This window comes from Corvus moneduloides, chromosome Z, assembly GCF_009650955.1.
Source record: "Corvus moneduloides isolate bCorMon1 chromosome Z, bCorMon1.pri, whole genome shotgun sequence".
NCBI classification, from domain to species: Eukaryota; Metazoa; Chordata; class Aves; order Passeriformes; family Corvidae; genus Corvus; species Corvus moneduloides.
In genome coordinates, this window is record NC_045511.1 from 71,607,280 (window position 1) to 71,625,998 (window position 18,719).

At 45.8% G+C, this 18,719-nt stretch overlaps 1 protein-coding gene across 1 annotated transcript; it reads left to right on the forward strand.

The window, feature by feature from the left end:
• Window positions 1-3,161: 3,161 nt before the first annotated feature.
• LOC116438290 (fas-binding factor 1 homolog) lies at window positions 3,162-12,542 on the forward strand. Its single transcript, XM_032097130.1, has 14 exons — window positions 3,162-3,234; window positions 4,320-4,941; window positions 6,905-6,965; window positions 7,432-7,524; window positions 7,703-7,803; window positions 8,104-8,261; window positions 9,046-9,161; window positions 9,291-9,413; window positions 9,798-9,971; window positions 10,694-10,870; window positions 11,058-11,195; window positions 11,293-11,428; window positions 11,751-11,887; window positions 12,474-12,542. The coding sequence occupies exons 1-14, from the start codon at window positions 3,162-3,164 to the stop codon at window positions 12,540-12,542; spliced, it is 2,178 nt and encodes a 725-aa protein (XP_031953021.1).
• Window positions 12,543-18,719: the final 6,177 nt, after the last annotated feature.

The following is an 18,719-nucleotide window of genomic DNA, read 5'->3' on the forward strand; positions in this document are numbered from 1 at the left end:
TTAGAGAAACAGAGAACATTCCTACTTGAATATTATCAAAAATTTTAAGTGGGAAAATCTAATAAAATATCTTGGCTATAAATTTACATAGCCTTTCTTATATCTTTGCAAGGCCTGTGGTGCAGGTCATTTTGTCTAAGAATGTCTGTTAAACTTGAATTACATGATACAGTCAAGGCATAATTGAATAAGCTACAGAAGAGATTAACATGCATTTGTGTTGAAAGGGATTTGTGCTGCAAATGAATCTTCTTCCTTGAGTTACACCTAGTCTGCTTAAAGATTTTAAAGAATTATATGAAGAAATTTTATAAAACTCTTTCCTGTAAATATATTATTTAAGATTTTAAGGCACAGCTAGAATGGGACTTGGCAAGGAATATTAAAAATAATAAGGCATTCTGTAAGTATTCAGAGAAGAAAGGCCAAGGAGATTGTGCCTCCCTGAAAAATGAGAAGGGAGAAGTAGTGGCAACAGAAGTGGCAGCAGGAGGAGAGGCTGTGGCAGGACAAGAAGTAGCTGGCAGCTCAGCTCTAGTCGCAGAGCCAGGACATGGCCCTGGCACAGCAGCATCCCAAGTCCCAGGGCAGGACAAGCAGCTCAAGCATATGTTTCATCAAAGTGGAATTGATTCCAATGGGACCTACAGGAACTGCCTTTGGAACATTGGACAAGCACAATGACAGTGTAGACCCTCACCTCTGCTAATGGGTTCTTTGGAGAAAGTCCAGCCAAGACTGGCAAAGCCTTGCTTGCCTTGGTCACTCAGTATCTGGGTCAAGATTTCGCTGGAAGAGCAGGAGTCAATGCTGCAGAAGTGCTTTGAGGAGCAAGGGAAGTTGGCAGCTGAGTGGGCTGAATTCCATAACCAACAGCAGCTGATGGAGGAGTGTCTGGAGCACAAGATGGAGCAATCCCAGAAAACGGACTTCACCATGATGAGACTGGCCAAGGTACCACAGCAGAGCTCCTTCCTGTAGCCTCAGCACCACCTGGGAGGCTCCAAGGATGGGTCCTGCCCATAGGGGAGACATTCAGTGTTGCCTCCAGGTGGGAAGTCAGAGATGTCACTTAGGGTGGTGAGAACCAGGCTCTTCCAGGAACTGCCTCCACCAGTGTGTCTCAGATGTGCCGCATGACAGCAAGCATTTTTAGCTTTTTTATGTTCCTACAGCTCCATTCTAGTGTCAGACAAAGTAAAACCAAACTGTATTAATTTTAAAGGGCTGCCAATTCTTGTTCTACATCTTCTTCCCTGCTATTTGCATTCTTAACACCCAGAGTCCTCCATCTCCATTTTCATTAACTCCTTGGGTTGTCCTGAAATCACACTTCTTCATGTATGCTCTTTTGGGTTGGGAATGTGCCTTCAGGATTCCCTCCATCATTGTGCACTCTGGCAGGATTCAGTGACCACCAATAATATAGATGTGCAAAGTATTGGTGTATACTGCACTCAGCACCCCTCAGTTGTCACAACCATTTTGGTTCTTGTGCTCCACACTGAGCACTGCAACTCTGAGGAAATCTGCAGAAGAGGTCATTAATAGCTCAGACCAACAGGCAGTGTAACACATGAAAGTGTTCTACTTACTGGGAATAATGATCTCTATTTCTCTGACTATTAAAGCTTAATTTATACTTTTGGAAGCAATTAGACTAATAGTTTAAAACCTTTTTTAGAGTGGCACCATTTAATCTGATAGTCCCACTCCTATGTTATCTTTTGTGAGAAGAAATTTCTTCGCTACGCTGTTTTGCACGATTGTGTAGATAAAGGAATTTGTGATAAAACAGACCAAGAAAGTATAAAACCTTCAAGTCCTCTATTAAGACTGAAATTTTTTCCTCGTTTTTCTGAAATGAAAGGGAATTGCCATGAAATGAACAGACATCACTTGGCCAAAGAAATTAACAAGACTAGAGGTAAAAGTGTAAAAGAGAAAGTGATGTAGAGACAAAGGTTTTCTTATTTTTGGTAGGCTTAACTGAAGAGTCAGCTTCCTTTCAGTTCATAATTGTCTTAGTTTGTTTGTAACTTGTCATTTCCTCAACCTTTAAAAGAACTCAACAGTGATATGAAAAAAAAATATGGAAAAACACTAATATAGAAATGGAAAAACACTAATATAGAAATTAGTCATGTTAGCATTTGCCTACATGATTTTCATCAAGAGCTCAGAAATATTCATTCACATAAAGCACCTTTAGAGATGCAATTTTTCTTTTCCTGATGTGAGAAATTTTCACAGTGTATACCTCACAAAACCTATTCAAATATTTCTGCAACAAGTAGTTTTCTCTTTCTAATCAGACAGGTTAAAATTAAAATGTTGGCAAAAAGAAAATGTTTCTTCAGAAAAGTGTAAAGTGTTTTGCCTTCTGCATAACTACCATTTATTTTACATTAGCTAGATGTTTATGAAGTAATACATCGTTTGAGCCCAAGCAGTCCTATTTTCTCATCTACCTCTGGAGGGATAGGACCTCACAGGTCCTCTCACAGAGCTCACAGGGGGGCTGTAGCTCCAGGGCCAGCAAAGGAGTGACAGCAGAAGCAAGGACAGATGGTTCCTCACAGCTTGTCTCACATTCATGGATAACATCCTTAGCTGGCTGAGGTTGTCCCTCTCCTGTGTTGGAGAAGCCAGCTCTGCTGAATTCTGTCTTCATGATGTCCCCATCCTCTCCAATTAGCCCCTACTGCCCTGTTGTGCCCTTGCTCAGGCAGAGATGCTCTTGGAGCCTTTGTCTGTAGGTCCCACTCAGAGTATGAGGTTATGGGCTTCAGCGAAGCCCCCGTGCACCCCAAAGGGTACCACAGATGAGTGCCAGCACACTGCTTCCTGCATGAGGGACGGTTTGGGACGCTTCCCTCAGTGAAGACCTCCCTCCGGGGAAGTAGGGGGCTCCTGGGACGAGGACAGAGCCCACAGCGCTATGGCTGTGGAGACGTTCCTGGCCAGATGCTGGGAGAGGCAGCCGCATCACTATGGCAACCTGGAACACCGAGAGCGGTACTGGGGGGGCGGGGGGCGGTGGCAGCTCTGAGCTCCGGGGCCCATTGGGCTCCTCCTCTGTCCTTCCTCGGGCCTCTGTGGCTATCGGAAGATACTATAAATTGTGTTTCTGGATCCCGGGAAGGCTGGGACACACCGCCATGGTGAGTCTGATGCGGCCCGAAGGCAGGACTGTCAGCTCCAAAGTGGATGCACTGGGACCTCTGTTGGGAGGCAAGAGGGCTGGAGGCTCTGCACGGCCAGAACTCAGGAGGGTCTGTGCTCACTGCTGTCTCTAAAGTGGGAAATACCTCTGTGGTTTCCCTGCATTTCATGGGCCAATTCCCAAAGAGCATAAGCAGAAGGAAGGCTGTGCTGTTGTTTATGGGGTGCTCTTGAGAAACTGCTTCTGGCCTTAGTGTGTTTTGGGAAGGTGCAAGTCAGACCTGCTTTGTGTTCTAATGAGGGAATTTGTCTTTCTCCCTAGGCTGCAGATGGCAGGAAGAGTTCAACAGGTGTGTACACTCATGTGCCTTCCTTTTGTGTATGTAAATGGTTTGATATCCTGGAAATGCGTGGGACAGAGGAGGGGAACACTGGGTACAGGTGGCAGCCCTGGCTGCTGCAATCCTCGTCTGAAATCTGCTGTGGAGTGCATGATGTCCTTCCTGAGCTAGAGATGCTCATCTGTCTCTCCCATCAAGTGGATTTGCTTATTGAGGTCCTATGTTCCTTTCCTGGTCTTTCCCAAGTCTAGGGAAGAATCTATGCATTCATTTAATTTTTCCTCCCCTAATCCACAACTGCTTAATTGAAGACCTCTTGCAGCCCTGATGCTGAAGCAGTGCTTTCAGGGTTGTCCAGGAACTCCGAGACACTGCAGTGGGAGAGCTCACATGCAGACCAAATGCTTCTTCTGGCCAGGGACTAACTGAATATGAATCAGCTGGCTCACTTGACAGTGAGCGTAGGGTAGTGGTGCGTAGGGTAGCTAATGGGCTCTCTGTCAACAAGGAGTGGAAGGTGACTGAAGCAGAAGTGTCATACTCTGCCCTTGAGGCAGCCTGGGAGTATCTGCGCTCTAGCCATGACTCAGTTGCCTTTGAACATGGGCTGATTCCTAACAAAGAAGCTGTTCCCAGTCACAGTTTGGAGGCATGTTGCTCAGGGTTTTCAAGGGTAAATGTTTCCAGCTGTGTTTACCCAAAGACAGCTATACCAGTGGGAACTACAGGGAAGACAGAGGAGGAGGAGGGCCAGTGTCTTTACAGACAGCTGCTCCTCTGGGCACTGACTTAAAGCTGATTCTCTAAACACAGAAGGAAGAGGATCACGACAAGAAAAACTTGTTGTTGGAGAGTATGAGCCCCCTTGGTCTGAGGACCAGCTGACAAGGTGGCAGCATGGCAGGTATCATGCTCTCTGTGTGTCTGTAGCTCCAGTTGCCAGCCCTGCTGCCCCCACTGTGGGGAGAAGAGGGTTCCCAGGGTCCCCTCGCCTGCAGGATCCCATTGCAGGCAGGTATGTAACTGCTTCTCCTTGCAGCAGGTGTGCATCTCAGAACAGTGGCAAACTGAAAGCAGACCCTGGGTCCAAACCTCCTCCTTCAGCTAGGCACAGCATTGTGAGGGAGACTGGGAGGACAGAAGATGACTGGCTGACACTGAAAGATGAAGAGATTCTGGATTTGGAGCCAGAGCTTCCAGCAAAGTCCAGCCCTGCTGCAGACAGAAAGCACATCCCTGCCAGCCAAATCCCAGCCGCAGGGGAGGCAGCAGCTAAAGCTGACCCACTGAAGGAGGAGGAGAAGGAGGCAGAGGAGGACGGGCTGAGTGATGCCTTGGCTTGCAAGAAAGCTCAGGCCCAGGCAGAAGTTCAGGAGAGAAAGGCCCAGCCCTTGGAGGCCCCAGGCAAAGGGCTGGATCCCCATTCTCCTGTCAGGTAAAGGCATCATCAATGGCTCCATGTCTTCCACCTGCTCCACGTGTAGCTGCCCCAGCAGGACTTCTCAGAAATCTTTGGTTCAGATATAGGAAATTAATTCTAAGCACTCTCCTCTTTCAGTCTGGGGTTATAATGTGGGGCTTTCTGCCACTGTCCCATCACAGCTCTGAGCTCTCTTATTATTTGCACATGTGGCTCTGGATCCCATGGATCTGTTCGGGATCAGCACACCCTCACATGCTTCCCCATCCTCCTTGTTCCTGCCTCCATTCCCCTTCATTCCTGCCAACTGCAGACAAAGCACCTTCTGTGGTTGAATTCACATGGACACTGGTTCAGACTTATGCCATCCAAATGGGACTTGGCAGTGAATTGCGGACAAAGTGCCATGTGTCATGGGCAGAGGTGTGTTAGCTGGGGCTGCTGGTGACCAGGGGCAACAAGGTGATGATACAGCAACAAGGAACACCAGTGATGGTGGTTTAGAGGTATCTGTGCTCTCTCTCAAGCAAAAAAGCTGAATCCTGCCAAAGCCAACTGGGACAGCCTGTCAGCTGTCGGGCATGAGTGGGTTTTGGGGGCTAGGGTCTCATCTTTCATCCCCTGTTTGGCTCTCTCCCATTGGTTGCTTTTCACTTGAAGCCAGACAGCTTCACAGGAGCACCATAGGAGCATCACAGCAGGCAGCTATCCCACAAGACAAGGCAGCAAGCACAGATGGCTCAAGATAAGGCCTCCTTCACCTTGTAGGCATCCTCCATGAGAGAGGTGTCCTGCAGAAAACAGCTACATGTGTGAGGAGATGGGGAATGGAGAGGGTGGGTAACTTCCAGTCATCCCTTTGGAATGGAACATCTGTAACTGAGAGGGAAGGCAGCTCTGAAGTATCACCAGGCTCTTGCCTATTTGATCCCAGAGGGACAGCCAAGCTTTAAACTGAAAGAAATGACAACCAAGTGAAAGCCTCTGCACCTTTCCCTGAGCTGTGACACTGCTGAGCATCACTTGTGTCTCTGTGCCCATGCAGGCAGCCGGAGCCTCGGCTTAGCACTGTGAAAGAATCCTCAGTGAAACCATCGATATGTGCAAAGGCAGGTCCCTTCCAAGAGGCGAGACCCCTGGGTGTGTGTCATGTGATTGTACAGTTTGGGCAGCCAGAGGTAGAGAGGGTCCCTCTGCACTGCAAAAAGAACCCAACAAAAGGCAGGAGCCACAGCATCACCCTTGGCCGTGGGAATGCTGTCCAGGCTGTGATCAGCCATCCTTGCAGCAGGATGCCTAGCTGCAGGATCCCACCGGTCCCATTTCATGATGTGGTGGATATATGGTGCTGGGGGGCACTGAGCTCATGAGGGGGCCATCAGGATTAAGGGAGGTTACCCTTTGGAGAGACTAAAGAAAATGCCCACAGCCACCATCCTAATCACTTCCTGTCTGGTTTCCAGACGATCCTGTTAAACCTGCCAGAGCTTTCCAGCCAGCTGCAGGCAGCACTTTGAGAGCCCAGTGTACCTGCTCAAAGGCCAGCAAGAAGTGAGTGTCTTTCAGACATGGCATTTCACTCTTGGGGATCTCTCTGTGCTCTCCAAGTTCTTCTGATCTGCTTCTCCTTGTCTTCTCCTCAACTCCCTGCCCCAACAGCTGTTGTCTGGGAAGGCAGGTAACCTGTGATACCTTTGAAAAATGGGATCCCAGAGCCTGAAGCTTTCCAGTGACAGCTGGGTGTCCCCGAGCTCTCTACATCTTCTGTGAATATCCCTTGTAACAACAGGTTCTTGCTAAATAGAGCAATCCCAACACTGCTATCTTTTATCCCAGGGCTATTTTCTCTTCCTTTTTCTGTGTTGTACGATGTGGCTTCTGTGCTGTGCCTGTCGGGCCCCCTCCACCTCCCCCTGCCTGGCCTGGCTGTCCCCAAGGTATCCTTGCTGAGCTGCTAACCCCTGGGCTTATGTCACAGGTCCATCCTAGAGGATGACTTCTTCAGCAGACTCCTTGAGGAGGGCATTGATTTTGTAGAGGTGAGGCCGAATTTCAGGAGAGAGCCTGAGTGTCACAAGGGCTGGGGCTGAGGTAGACTAAGGTTTCTCCTGGTCTCACCTCATTCAACTCACCACTGCAGACCAGGAAGGAGCTGCGAAGTTATTTCTAGACAACTGAAGGGGAATTAGAGCTTTAACAGCAGTGGCAGTTCTTGCTTGCTCTTGGAAGCCCCCATTTCTCATCCAGATGGGTTTCCTTACCCTGCCATGGTGGCAGGATATATTGTCTTCCAGAGCACACAGAGTCTTCCCCTGAGCCTGGCCCTCGAGAAGACAGCTCAGCATGCTTATTCCTGGGAAGGGATTGCTCTTGGAGAGAAGGGACCCAGACCAGCAGTGGGGTTGGGCGGGAGAAGGGTAGAGAAAGGGCTGCAGTAGGCTGGGTGTTTCAGGGTGAGGAGGAAATGTGCTTTACCTCCCTGACAGCATCCCTGCATCCCCACAGTTTACCACAGCTGAGGCACAATTCCAGGATCCAAAAGGCTGTTTGGCAGTGCTGCTCCACATCCAGACCCTTGTGTCACAGCTGGAGAGACAGGTGAGTCCATTGCCTGCTGGCTGGGGAACCATGTGTGACCCATTAGGAGGATAAGGGACCATTTCTGCTCCAAATAGTGTTAGGATGACTGGGCAGATAGATGCCTATGCCCCCGAAGTGCTGCTGTAGGAACTCTGTCCTGGGTGGCACAAGGACCTTCTCTGTGTGTTTCTGGCAGGTCTGGACACTGGAAATGCAGCGGACACAGCAGGAGCAGTTACTGGATTTTCTCCATCAGCGGCACCAGGAGGACCTGGATCTCATCACATGTGGCTACAGGTAGCAACCTGTGCTGCCCTCCCGTGTCAGGTCTTTGCCTACAGCCCTGTCCACCTCCCCTGGGGTAGGAATGCTAGGGCACTTCCCCAGTCCATCCCTGAATGGGGGCACAGAGCCACATCAGTATGAACCTGGTGGTCACAGAGAGCAGCCCTAAGGGTGTGCCAGTGTGGGAGTTTACCTCACCAACATTGCCATGGATGACAAGGAGGAGGGGCTAATCCACTACCAGCACATCCCTGGTGTACTGGGTATGGCCAAGAAAGCAACACTTTTTCTTTGGCGTGACCTCTTGGGCAGGAGCCAGAAAAAGGTGGTGAAGAACAAAGACCGGCAGCAGGAGGAGAGGCTGCAGCCAGAGAACGAACAGTCAACAACTCAGTTCCTGTTGAAGAGCCAGGGCATGGCCCCAACACAGGAGCATCCCAAGTCCCAGGAGCAGGACAAGCTGCTCAAGGGTATGTTTTGTCAAAGTAGCATTCATCCTAATGGGACGTGAAAGTACCACCTCCAGAACAGCTGACAAGCACAGCATAGACCCTCACCTCTGCTAATGAGTTCATTGGAGAAAGTCAGTCCAGGTGTTGCCAAAATTGGTAGAAAAAACTCCTTAACACCAATGTAGCATTATTCAGCTCTGGATGCACATGGAATATTTCTACCTATCATGCATATCAAGTAAGAAAAGCTCCTGTTTATATACTATACTTTACATACATATTCATTGGTTTTCCCAGAAGAAGCATACATTTGATAATAACTTCCCCAAGTCCAATAATATATTTTCCCTCCCACTGGTGCATGTGTCCTCCTATCTCAGGAATCCCTTGGGTGGTCTTTTGTGGTCACCAACCCCAAAGTTGACTGCTCAATGAACTTGGTGTTACTTCGCAAATACAGAGATGAGCTGGTACAACTAGTCTGGTTCTTTGTTTTTGAGACACCTGGCCAACAGAGTGTACTTTTTGTTCCTCTTCTTGGTTATGTTTAGGATGATTTTTGAGACTAAGCACTGTATTTCCAAAAGTTAAGCAAATAGTTCTTCATCTGGTGACACAGTTGAGCCTGGCAAAGCCTTGCTTGCCTTGGTCACTCAGCATCTTGGGGTCTACCTTTGACAAAATACAGTCCTGGGTATGTACAGAGCACAAAAAGATACGTTTTTTTCCATGAATATCGTGTGGATGCAGTGAGGTTATCCCAATTCCTGCTGCTTATGGCAATGCTGCTGCCTCTTCCCAGAGCTCCAGACTAGGCTGTCACAGCAGCAGAGGGACGTGGAGGAGGAGCGGAGGCAATTCCAGATGATTGGTAAACTGGAGGCCAGGCTGAGGGAGCAGACTCAGCTGCTGGAGCAAGTGAGTCCAGCCTGTGTCCTCTGCCTGTTTCAGCCCTCCTGTGTGGATATGGGGCGTGACTTGCCCACTGGAGGTCCCTGGCCTGGCACCTGGGAGTGGCACATGCCTTTCCTCTGTGTCCAAACCCAGGAGCGCTGGAAGGCAATGGTAGAAAAAGCCCAAGCAGAATCGCTGCAGCGCTCACTGGAGGAGCAGCAAAAATTCATGATGCAGCAGCTCTCCATGGTGCAAGAAGAAAGGGAGAAGGAGAAGGTCAGGCCAGATAAACACTTCCAGGTGCTTTTCCCATGTGCCATCAGTCTCTGCAGTGCTGCACTGTGCCGTGGCATGGAGGACAGAGCTGGAGTTTGGGCTGCAGCCTCCTTCACCTGTCCTTGGCCTTCTTCATCCCACACCTGGCTGCATAGGGAATAGCACTCTGATCAACCCTCTATTATGCAAATGTTGTGTGCATTATGCATGCTGGTTTTTGAAGAGCATGGAACCAGAGCTCTCTTTGCAAAGTTCTGGCCAAGCACAATGGCCTGGAATCAGCTTTTCAATGTTTTGTGTGGTTTAGTGGCAGCAATGGGTTAAAGGGAATGTGGCAGATGGGACTTGGATCTTCATCTCTCCCTCTCATGCCATGATCTCCAGAGAATGTGGCTGGAGGAGAAGAATTTGATGCTGCAGAAGTGCTCTGAGGAGCAAGGGAAGCTGGCAGCTGAGTGGGCTGAATTCCATAACCAACAGCAGCTAACGGAGGAGTGTCTGGAGCACAAGATGGAGCAATCTCAGAAAATGGACTTCACCATGATGAGACTGGCCAAGGTACCACAGCAGAGCTCCTTCCTGTAGCCTCAGCACCACCTGGGAGGCTCCAAGGATGGGTCCTGCCCATAGGGGAGACATTCAGTGTTGCCTCCAGGTGGGAAGTCAGAGATGTCACTTAGGGTGGTGAGAACCAGGCTCTTCCAGGCACACTCTCTACCAGCATGTCTGGACATCAACAGAAGCATCAGTCACCTCTGTCTCTGGCCTGTGCCTATGAGGAGTTTGGGCAGTCAGAACAGAAGCAGCTGTCTCCATGTCAAGTCAGCTGAGAGGAAACCTTCCTATGCCCTGGGGATGTGCCCACAGTCAGTTCGGCTTCTGCCTTGGCCTTTCCAGAGGGAATATGTGGTACAGACAGTGCAGCAGAACTCATTTTTAAGGGCTACTGAGGTGAAAAATAACCATTCAGGCTGAGTCTTTCCACTTTTGACAATCTCTTGAGTCTTGAGCACACCTTAGGCTGTCCCACATGGTGAGGGGTTCCATCCTTTCTGGGGAAAAGTGTGGGTGTGTCTGTACAATCACAGCTCTGCCAGCCTTGGCCCCCAAGGGTGGATGAATGAAGGCACTGCTAAAGTACTAGGTGGTGTTGTTCTGCACCCCAAACTGGCCTGCAGAAGAAGTTTACCAAGGACAGATCTCCCTCATCTACTTAGGAAGACATGAGACTGTCCCGAACAGGGCAGGTAGTGCTTTGGTTTCCCCTGTGCCCATCCTAGGAGCAGGCAGATCTGAAATTACAGGGCCAGAAGCTGAGAGCCAAGGAGGAACAGTTGGAGAGGGACAAGGAGCAGCTGGATGAGTCCTGGCTGGAGCTTCGCCTGAAGAAAGAGAAGCTGAAGAGGGCCAAACAGCGCATCCAGCAGAGGGAGAAGGAGCTTAAAGGCATGACTGAGGTAAGCATAGCATCTGTGCTACAATTCACAGCTGTACAGGGGCCAGGAGCAAGGCTGGGGCTTCACACTCCTCCCAAAGTCATGAATCCTAATCCTCAGCTGGCAATAAAGGATATGTGCAAAGGGGTCTTGCCCCTGGCCAGTGATGGTCTCTATTCCCAGTCTCCCCAGCCGCTCTGCCTTGCAGCGCTCATGCCAGAAGTACGAGGAAGGGGAGCAAGCCTTGTGGGAGGCACGCTGGATAGAGTCCGAACACCAGGAGGGGCTCAGGGCCATCCAGAGACAGATGGAGCAGCTGAGGCACCATCAAGAGCTTCTGCACCAGGCAAATGCCCCCTCACCTTCCTTTCTCAGCCTGTGGCCAGTATGTCAAGGGCCTGAACCTTTGTCAACAGCTTCTCCTTCTCCTGGGCATGGGGCAGGATCGGCTAAGCATGGCTCAGCAGAGGAGGCAGCTTGAACAGTTTTGTAATGAGCTCTCACACAAGAACCAGAAGATACTGCTGACTGAAGACCAGGGCTTCTGTGCCCCTATGGATGGCATCTCCAGCACACAGTGTAAGACTTCTTGCGTGCTGCTGATGGGAAGGGATGTATGGGAGGCAGATATGCTCGTATTTTACGCAGGAGAGATGTTCCTGGGGGCTGTTTTAGGCCACCTGTGTATAAAGCTCAGCTGTGAGTTTGCCTCTTCATCTTGTGCAGGAGCTCATCTAAGCTCTCTGAGCGAGAGCAGTGCTCTAAGGGAGTAGGAAGAGAGAGGTTGGTGGGTTAAAGCCCATTTGCACTGGAAGTTTGGGAAGGGCTCTGCTGCCAGTACACGTGGGCAGCAAAAAAAAAAGCCTTCCTCTTTTGTCTCCATCTGTGATCTCTCCAACAGCAACGGCATCACCCAGTCAGGTGTCTTTTGCAGGCAGGATGCACCCTCAGCACAGTCTGTGGGAAAGCAGGGACAACACAGCCAGCTCCATTGCATTCTATGCTATGCTGCAGTTGCTGAAACACAAAGCCCAGATGGTGAGACGGTGGGATGAGGGGCTGGAATACACTTGGAAACAGCTGGTGGGAGCAGGGCTGGGTAAAGTGTGACTTGAAACTGATATACATAGGGTGGGGTGTTTCCTGAAGTCATTACTGAACTGCTGGGATGGGCAGACTTGCAGAAACTTTGGACAGTTAAAGAGGTGATAACAGAAGCAAGGACAGATGGCTCCTCACAGCTTGTCTTACATTCATGAATAACCTTACCTGGCTGAGGTTATCCCTGTCTCACCCCATTCCTGGGTGGGGAGAAGCCAGCTCTGCCCAATTCTGTCTTCATGATGTCCCCATCCTCTTCTGTCAGCCCCTGCTTCCCTGTTGTGCCCTTGCTCAGGCAGAGATGCTCTTGCAGCCTTTGTAGGTCCCACTCAGAGTATGAGGTTACGGGCTTCAGAGGGGCCCCTGCACACCCCAAAGGGTACCGTGGATGAGTGCCAGCCCACTCCTCCCTGCATGAGGGACGGTTTGGGACACTTCCCTCAGACATGAGCATCATCCTGGACAGCGCCTCTGTTTCTGTGCCACTCTCTCATATCCATCCCTTCCATCCTTCTCTTCTCAGGACCATGATTTCTTGGAAGGTGAGCGCATCTTCCTGGATTCCCTGAAGAAAGCGCCCCACTGTCCATGACACCAATCCCACTCACTGCTGGAGGAGGTACTATCCCCACATGGTACCAAGGGTTGATGTGCCCTCCAATATAGGGAAGAAAGTAAAAATAAATACTCCCAGTTGTCAGCTTCTTCTCTTTCCAAACACTGTCAGAGTGTTCCACAATTCACTCAGTACTGTACAGATGGACCTGGACAAGCTCGAGAAGTGGCCCATGGGAATCTCATGAGGTTTAACAAGGCCAAGTGCTGATGCTACAACTGGGTCAGGGCAACCCCCAGTGCCAACTCAGGCTGGGCATGAACAGATCCAGAGCAGCCCTGCCCAGAAGGACTTGGGGGTGCTGGGGTGAGAGCTGGACATGAGCCGGCCATGGGCACTCCCAGCCCAGAAAGCCAAGTGTGTCCTGGGCTGCATCCAAAGCCCCGTGGGCAGCAGGGGAGGGAGAGGATTCTGCCCCTCTGCCCTGCTCTGGTGAGACCCCACCTGCAGAGCTGCCTCCAGCTCTGGGGTCCCAGCACAGGAAGGACATGGAGCTGTTGGAGAAACTCCAGAGGAGGCACCAAGATGATCAGAGAGATGGAGCACCTCTTCTAGGAAGAAAGGCTGAGGGAATTGGCATTGTTCAGCCTGAAGAGGATTGGGATGACCTAGTTGTTGCCTTCCAGTACCTGAAGGGAGCTAAGAAGAAATACGGCAAGAGACTTTATACAGGAGCATGTAGTGACAGGACAAAGGGGAATGGCTTCAAACTGACAGAGAGTAGGTTTAGATAAGATATTAGGAAGAAATACTTTACTGTGAGGGTGGTGAGGCTCTGGTACAGGTTGTGAATACCCCATCCCTGGAAGTGTTCAAGGCCAGGCTTGGATAAAGATCTGAGCAAGCTCGTCTAGTGGACGGTTTCCCTGCCCATGACAGGTGTTTTGGAACTAGATGATCTTTAAGGTTCTTTCTATGACTCTATAATGAGTACAATATCACTCGCTTTAAAAAAAGTGCTCTTAGCATTTAAAGTTTGAAAGAAAAATAGAATGCAGGCTTAAAGGGATGAGAGCAATTATACATCGCATTTGTTAATTTGTTTATTTGACTTTTTTGAGTGGTGCATTTTATATCCTGTAGGCTGTTCTGCCCAGTCTAGTTATTACATATTGGAGACTAATAGATCTGGATTCTATGCATTTTAGTACCTTTTTTATAGACTGGTACAATCAAATACATTAAATAATTATTATTATCAATAAAGAAATTCTAACATTTAGTTGCAGTTTTATTGACACTGTTTACTTAGGCATAAGGATCTGATCAAGTGTAGTGTTTCATTTGGCTTACCTAAAGGAAACAAGATTAATTTTCCGATACTTATAAAAACGTGATGCAATATATGAAATAATGGACTCAAAATTGCAGATTCATACCAGTCTTGTCGTTTAGTCATACTACTCATAAAGTTTTCTTGACTTTTCCGACACACATTTAAATGCATTTTTAAAATTTGAAACTAAATATGCACCTTACAACATTTTTACATTTCTCTTCTTAATGACTATACTTTTTATTCTCGGATTGTCTCAGTAGAACAAGGAAAAGCTTCTAAAGTGACATTTTAATGCATTTTGTTATGACTCAGGCAACCTATTACAGCCAGCTTCTTTCTTCCCATCCTCTATAAGTGTATTTCAGGTACACTGACCTCCAAAGAGGAGAGTCTTTGTTTCCCAAATGTCAATCACATTCAGAAATTTGTTTGCCTGGTAGTAAATTATTCACTGCTAGAATTTTCTCTATCCTCTTAAGATATTAATTATATGAATGCATGTCTGTGATTCATATAAAGTTCCAAACTTTGTCACTTTAATAAATTAAGTGGATTATCTGCTTCAGATATGTTCCGTTCTCAGCAAATGTAGGTATGTTTTATCCATTTCTTTAATATTTTAGTGTGCTTTCTGCTATTGTTCACATAGGTGTTTAGAAAAATACACTATTTCAAACACCTTAGATTTTATGCTTTTTCCATCACGGATATCGATTGCCATAATAACTAAGGCACGGACTCAGACTAGCAGGGCATCTGAGACGTTTATTCAAAGAACCGAGCTGGCTTTATACACTCCTTCACGACACAGTATTTCCTTATATGGTGTTTTTCACTAAGCGACCTGTCACACATTGCCATATCAGTAACACACTTTCTCAGTGTCCATATATGGGAGTGAACACGAGCTACCCACCCATCCGGCAGCTTCCGCAGGCTCTCCTCTGCAGGGCTCTGCCCTGTGGCATCTCCTTCCCGCAACGTCAGATGGAGACAAGCTTCTCTGGGCTGCCATGGCATTCTGCAGATGTGTCTCACAGCCTGCAGCTCATTTCCATCCTGCCTCTCTCCACAATTCCCTCTTTTTTGTTTTATACAAACAAGAATCACAAAACAAAACTCTCCCAACAGTAGAACATGTTTGACCCACAGCCCGAACCAAACAAGCTCCATTCATTCAAGTTCCCATAGCCTCCCCATGAGCTGACAACAAAGCTGGAGTAACCAAGGCTGGTCAGACCACTCTTGCAGTGTGGGGACTGGTACCCGTCGTGGACTGGAATCCGTGGAAGCACAAGCATATCCTTGCCCCCAGGTTATCAACAGAAAGGGTCCTTCCCATTTCCCAAGCACTTGAGCTTTTTCTAAGTGAGCCTGAGATCATTCTGAACGCAATTGAAATCTTAAGCTATATAAGGCTTTTTGCAGTCTTTCGTGGGGCGTATGTCCCATCTTTGCAATCAATAGCATTTACTTGCAATGCAGCATTTCTCAGGAGTTTTTCCCTGTTATGTGTGTCTGTTTTTCAGCACCTATATACATACTCACATTTTTCATAATAATTCCAAAGATTAAAGATAGTAATCCATAAATATTCCAGGGAATGGTTGGCCAACTGGAAGCATAGCTTTAGGACATTAAAGCAAGTGACTAATCAAAAATCTATGTAAGACATCGAAAAACAGCAAAAAATAACTTATGAAGGAAGAGAGAGTAAGAAATCAGAGCTGATCTTATCTTAGCTCAGCTTAGTTTAGCTTCACTTCTCTTACCTTCTCTTAGGTTTCTTTTTTCTGTATTTAAAATAGGATATACTGCTGAAGCCAGTGATGTGCGGTATTAGCAGTGTGATGTCTTAAGCAATGCAGGGACAATTTTCATAAGCTTTGGAAATTCTGACAAGGAATACGAAAGATTGGTACAAAACTCTCTGATAGGATAGATTGGTACAAAATGAAGGATACCTTGAGAGCAGAGGAGTAGGTCGAGCTGGTGAGAAAAGTAGGCAAACTTCCATACCTGCATTTGTGCTGAATACACAGTAACAGATTATTTCTCTATCTAGAATATTTAGTGATCTATCTTTCAAATACAAGTGATTCCTTAAACCAATTTTTCTAACATTTCTCTAAGGCTTTCCTATGGCCCTGCTCTATAAGATTTCTTTTCATGGGCTTAGCTTTTGCTGTATGACTGGTCTTATTTCAAATGTTTAAAGTGATGCATACGCTAAATGATATTATTGGTGGTTGGGGTTAATTACTAAAAGAAGTTATTCTGTATGTATATTCTGAGTAACTGACTTCTCCTGGAAGTCTACTTACTTGCTACTATGGACAGTAGTAGCAATATCAATGGATCTGGTTTTACATATGTTTCATCTTTGATGCTAGTGCATTTGTAAAACAGATAATATGGCTAATTTATTTTAAATTATTTTCATTACTTGCTTAAAAATGAAAGTCAGGAAAGAAAAAAGATATCAAAGAAACCCCACATGGATGTATCACTACCTTCCTTCATTTTGTTTTTCAAAATTTTATACTTATTTTTTTAATTCAGAATAGAAGTACTTTATATATTTGTAAATATATATACATATACAATGTTTGGAAGCACATATACAGGAAAGAAATAGCTGGGCAAGGAAGGGACTTTGATAAATAAGCAGCGTGTGAGAGTTTAAAAATGCAGTGAAAATGCTGAATTAATCCAAGTTTATGGTGATTCTTTTTTCTGTGTTTGATGAATTGCAGTTCATTGAAGAAAAGTAGGAAAATGCAAAATCTAAGTGGAAATTCTAACAGGTCGTATCATGTGTTAGCAGCTTTAATCCTGATTGTTTATACTTTCCATAGCAATTTGCAACTGCTAGGAGTATCCAATAACTGTGTATTATATGTACACTTCTGTCAAAATTTATTCAAAAGCTACTTAAACAAATACAAATTACCAGTACTTTGGAGACTATAAATAGAAGATGTGTGAAAATAATTAGAGAGGGAAGAGATAAGTTTGTGACTGGGTAAAAACCAGAGGCCCAGAAAAATCCACTTGCTTAGAGAATGCCACGGTCAGGAAAGGTATGTTTGAAAAATCTTGTCAGTGCTTCGCTCTGACTCCTGCTTCTCTTAAGAAGAAATTATTAAAGTGAACGTCTACTTTCCTTTGCATAGTTTAAAACAACTGAAAATATCTTCTGGCTAATAATTTGGAGGAAACTAGAAACAAAGTTATTGAAATTGGTACTTTGAGGTGTTTTAGGGAAATAGAAAATAAAATAAAGTCATTCTTTTACAGCAATTTGAAGGGGAACTGTCAATAAAATTACCACCAGGGACAGAGATGATGCAGAACCAAACAAATTCATGAGTTTCCGAATTTCTTGGCAAACTGGTATCCCATACACTGTTGCAATTTGTCAAAACATTTTGTAGACCTATAATTTATGAAAATATTTGTATTATCAAATTAGGCCATGAACATTTAAACTTGGATGAAAGCACTCTTCTTAACTAATGCATGAAAAAGAAGAAAAGCTCTTGAACCAAGGGGGGGAAAAAAGTCTTCTGTAACACAGTTGAAGCTTGGATATCTACAGGAACATGAAATTAATTATAAAGAGCCTGATATTGAAAGGTCATATGGGAGACTGAACTTCCTTGCATCTTTCTGGCACAATGACAATTTACAATACATTAAATGGAATATTTGAACCTTGTGAAACAACATCTTTAAACCGGGAAGTCTTCACTCAAAGAAATTTTAAAAAAAAGAAAGATATTACCCAGATACACTGCTGCATTGATCTTTTCAAGCACGATAGTTGATTAAAAAAAAAGTAAAAAAAAAGGCAACTGGGTTAAATATCTCTGTCACATTTTCTTGTCAAAATGGTTGATTGATGAACTTCAATATGCTCATTGTCTTCAAGTGGTATCTGGAATTATATTTTGAAATGTGGAAATATAAACAAGTATGTCTAAACTGAAATCTATTTGTAGCTAAGAAACAAGGCAAAACCTCAGAACTGTGTGAAAGAGACCTTCCTTGACTTTTCTCAAATTAAATTAACAGTGTTGACATTTCAATTATCATCACTGAAACTATGTATGAATTCTTTTAGCTGAAACAAATAGAAAATTTCACACATTCTATAGATGCTTCTCATAACTACTTTTCGTATCTTCTAACAATTTTAAGCAGATGCCTCATCAGAGATGCGCTGCGGTTTCGTTCACAATCATAAATGTTAGACACATTTTTTAAATGGAAGGTCAGAATCTGAATGACAGAACAGAATTGGATTTTTCTCTCTCTTAGCAGCCAGCGAATAGCTTCAAAAAGCCATAAACACATAGTTGTACCATTTGCACTGTTTTCAAAAGCATCAGAGTCAAATATTTAAAGCATCTGGGATATCACCTATTCTTTTGTGCTTGAAGTGATTGTATGATTTAAAGTTTTGACCCAGTAAGAAAATGAGATTTCCAAAAATTTGTTATTTGCCTTTCTACTGAAGTCACTGTTCTGCAAAATTACCTTAAAAATTAATATTTTATGTTATCCTTTCGGGAACATTAGCATGTAGTTTTTACAAATCAAAATTCACTTTCTCAAATTCTATAAGCTTATGTCCTAAAAGGAGTAATTTACATGTGTTTCATTCTTACAAATTTCTGAGTAGGAGTAGTCCCCAGACTGAGCTTATGGGTACTGAGTTTTGCAAAAGGGAAGTACAGAGTTTAAGGCCACTTTGGTGCATCTGGTGGATCCACCCTTCTTTGGTGGGCTATTTGCCATACTTAGGCAGACTGCTACTGTCAAGCATGGTTCAGAAGCCAGATGAGCTTGAATATCTCAAAAAATGTGTG

What these genes read in the sequence shown, in the direction of transcription:
- LOC116438290 (XM_032097130.1), top strand. Translation starts at nt 3,162, where the DNA reads ATGGTGAGTCTGATGCGGCCCGAAGGCAGGACTGTCAGCTCCAAAGTG. An exon ending in GATCCCCATTCTCCTGTCAG is followed by an intron (nt 4,942 to 6,904) that starts GTAAAGGCATCA and finishes CTTATGTCACAG; the next exon opens with GTCCATCCTAGAGGATGACT. An exon ending in TGTCACAGCTGGAGAGACAG is followed by an intron (nt 7,525 to 7,702) that starts GTGAGTCCATTG and finishes TGTTTCTGGCAG; the next exon opens with GTCTGGACACTGGAAATGCA.